This window comes from Aplidium turbinatum, chromosome 4, assembly GCF_918807975.1.
Source record: "Aplidium turbinatum chromosome 4, kaAplTurb1.1, whole genome shotgun sequence".
Taxonomy (NCBI): domain Eukaryota; kingdom Metazoa; phylum Chordata; class Ascidiacea; order Aplousobranchia; family Polyclinidae; genus Aplidium; species Aplidium turbinatum.
In genome coordinates this window covers 15678753-15681591 of record NC_137475.1, presented here as the reverse complement: position 1 = coordinate 15681591, position 2839 = coordinate 15678753, and the positions used below count along the sequence as shown (strand labels likewise).

The following is a 2839-nucleotide window of genomic DNA, read 5'->3' as shown; positions in this document are numbered from 1 at the left end:
ACGTTACAACCATCATACGACGTGTTATACGGGATCGGTCAAATTCCATGGAAGAATTTGATGCAACTGAGTTTTTTGAACGATTTAGATTCAGCAAGGAATGTACACTGAGTATTTTACACCTTATTGAATGCGATTTAAAGTTTGCATCCAAACGAAACAAGTTTGTTCCTTCTATTCTACAATTAATCACTACGTTCCGCTTTTACGCAACTGGTAATTTTCAAAGGACAGATGGCGACTTAGTGGGGATTGAACAGTCAACTGCATGTCGGATTGTTCACAGAGTGTCTAGAGCAATTGCCAAACGTAAATCAAGCTTCATGATATTTCCGAGTGGTGAACAGCTGATGGGTGTAAAGCAAGATTTTTTCCAAGTTGCAGGCTTTCCTAATGTGGTCGGATGCATTGATGGAACTCATGTTCCAGTTGTTTCTCCTGGTGGAGAGCAAGCCGAACTATTCAGAAACAGAAAAGGCTATTTTTCTGTCAACGTACAAGCTGTATGCAATGCAGATATGTGCTCTACAGACATTGTTTGTCGATGGCCTGGGTCGACACATGACTCTCGAATTTTTGATAACTGTGCATTATGCTACAAATTTGAACACACTCTTATTAATGGTTTGCTACTTGCTGACTCAGGGTATGCTTGCCGAAAATACATGATGACTCCATTACTAAACCCGGTTACACAGAAAGAAAAAAATTACAACACTGCTCATATAGCAACTCGCACAAAAGTTGAACAAATGTTTGGTGTATGGAAACAAAGATTTCGTTGTCTGAGAATTCCTCTAAGGACAAAATTAAGTAATTCACTAATAATAATTGTTGCTACTGCTTGTCTGCACAATTATGCTGTCCGCCGAGGAGAATTTCAAGACTTTGTTCATGACTTTTCTCAAGCACAAAGTGAAAGTGAAGGAGAAGCTAATATTCAGTCCAGCATTGCAGGAAATGCTGTCAGACAACAAATAATAAACGAATGCTTCTGATCATAGTATGTCTTTTATATGAATAAGATAGTTGATCATTTCCTGGTTTATCCAGTAATTGAGCCTGTTTCCAAGTTGTTTATGTAATGTAATATTTTGTGGTTATGTATGTAATGTATAATTGTATATTGTATAATGTACATACTGGTAATGCATGTTGTAACATTTTGTGGTTATGAGGTCAGTACGCTATGCTTAACCTTCTGGTAATTCCTACTTTGTTTTCGCTTCAGTTACCTTACTGGTGCTGATTGCTGAGTTAAATTATCATTAGCTGTATTTTACCACTTGTTTGTATTATATAAACAACAAGTTTGTACATCGCGACATCAACATTAAAAATGAATTTCAATAATTCAGTTATGGTCACTGTAAATTTTCTTTTTCAGCTTTCTCTAATTTCAATTTCAGAATTTTCATTTTCACTTCATGTTCTTCCCTCTTCCAATCAAGTTCTTTCTTCCTGCAGTCAATTTCATGCTCTACCATTTCCATTTTTCTTTTTAACAGATCATCCATTGTTATTTTCTTTCGTTTGTGTAATGATTCCACAATCTCTGCACCGGTACTTGCTTCTATGATTTCTGTGGTGTTTATGAGGGTACTGTTTGCCACAGGGCTATCATGTATGAACACCAGTTCCACTGGGTCTGTTGCTTCTTGTGAACATTCTGCAATAAAAAAATTGACATCACAAAGAATGTGTTTCAGGTGTTAAGTAAAATGACTGTTACAGTCACTTGAATTTGAACTAGCAGAGTTTATTAATGATTCCTTGAAATCTGTGAAAGCATTGACTTTTTTGCATATGATGGAAGGTTGGCATGGCGCAACTTTTCACTACCTACACCTGGTATAAAAAAAAGTTGGGGGCCCCAAAAACCAGGGGGCTGAGGTCTGTCTCATGGTTAATCGGGCCCTGGTTACAGTGAAGTAATTCAGCTATTTACCTCCATAATCCTGTACTTCAAAATTCCCAGCATCAAGCACTGCGTCGTCATCATATTGAGTGGGTAGAGGATTTATTTGTTCGGCTATCATACCTGTTCCACAAATACAATACTGTATTATACTAAGCATTAAGGCTGCATGAAAATAAAGTGTTGAAAATGTATGCATAAATCCACTCACCTTCAACTTCATCCAAAATCGGGTCATCAAGTTTCTGGGGAGGACCACCACCAGTTTTGTATAGCTCCCTTCGACGCACGCCTGATTGTTGCTTGGTTTTCTTTTTTAAATTTCGCCAGAGCTGTTGCAGTTGGTAAGTGGTTCGGCTTTGCGTCACGCTTGCATTGAAAGCACGAGTTACCGCTTTCCAAGCTTCTTGTTTTCTTGCTGATTGCATGGAATCAGTCTCCTTGCATTCAATCACATGCTTTTCTGCTGCCAAAGCAGATAAAAATATTTGTTTTTCCAAGCTGCTGTAGTTTGGAGATCTCTTTTTTTGGCTTTGTTCAGTCATAGTTATGCAGTTAAGTAATTAGCTCAAATAATTATCAGTTAGACTAATGTGAAGCTGTAGACAAGAGAAGTGAACGCCTTAGGTCTGCTCTGCAAATGAATTAGCCTATTGTTGAAGCTACTACATCATGTTAAATGTAAGAACATAGCCTACGGTATCAAACGGAACGACTCGCTGCCATGCTTTCTTGTATTTGATAAAAGTGACTGCGTAATCATTAAAATGATATTAACAAAACATGTAATACCTCTAAGAACGCAATAACAAACTGTTTTCTGGTTGACTACTGCTGATGACTCAGCAAATTCCGACTGTTCGCGCGGTTACCTAACCAGCGGTTGGTGCATTCGGTGGTAACTTTAACCGGTGGTCAGCT

General features: G+C 38.0%; 1 protein-coding gene across 1 annotated transcript; it reads right to left on the bottom strand.

Moving 5' to 3' along the window:
* Positions 1-1364: 1364 nt before the first annotated feature.
* On the bottom strand, positions 1365-2463 carry LOC145768938 (myb/SANT-like DNA-binding domain-containing protein 3). Its single transcript, XM_082580540.1, has 3 exons — positions 2130-2463; positions 1949-2041; positions 1365-1669 (listed from the first exon to the last, which is right to left on the bottom strand). The coding sequence occupies exons 1-3, from the start codon at positions 2461-2463 to the stop codon at positions 1365-1367; spliced, it is 732 nt and encodes a 243-aa protein (XP_082436666.1).
* Between the last annotated feature and the right edge of the window lie 376 nt (positions 2464-2839).

Excerpts from the sequence above, each read along its gene's own strand:
- LOC145768938 (XM_082580540.1), bottom strand. The coding sequence starts at position 2,463 with ATGACTGAACAAAGCCAAAAAAAGAGATCTCCAAACTACAGCAGCTTG. Across the intron at positions 2,042-2,129 it reads GATTTTGGATGAAGTTGAAG|GTATGATAGCCGAACAAATA; the intron begins GTGAGTGGATTT and ends TTTGTGGAACAG. Across the intron at positions 1,670-1,948 it reads TGAAGTACAGGATTATGGAG|AATGTTCACAAGAAGCAACA; the intron begins GTAAATAGCTGA and ends TTTTTATTGCAG.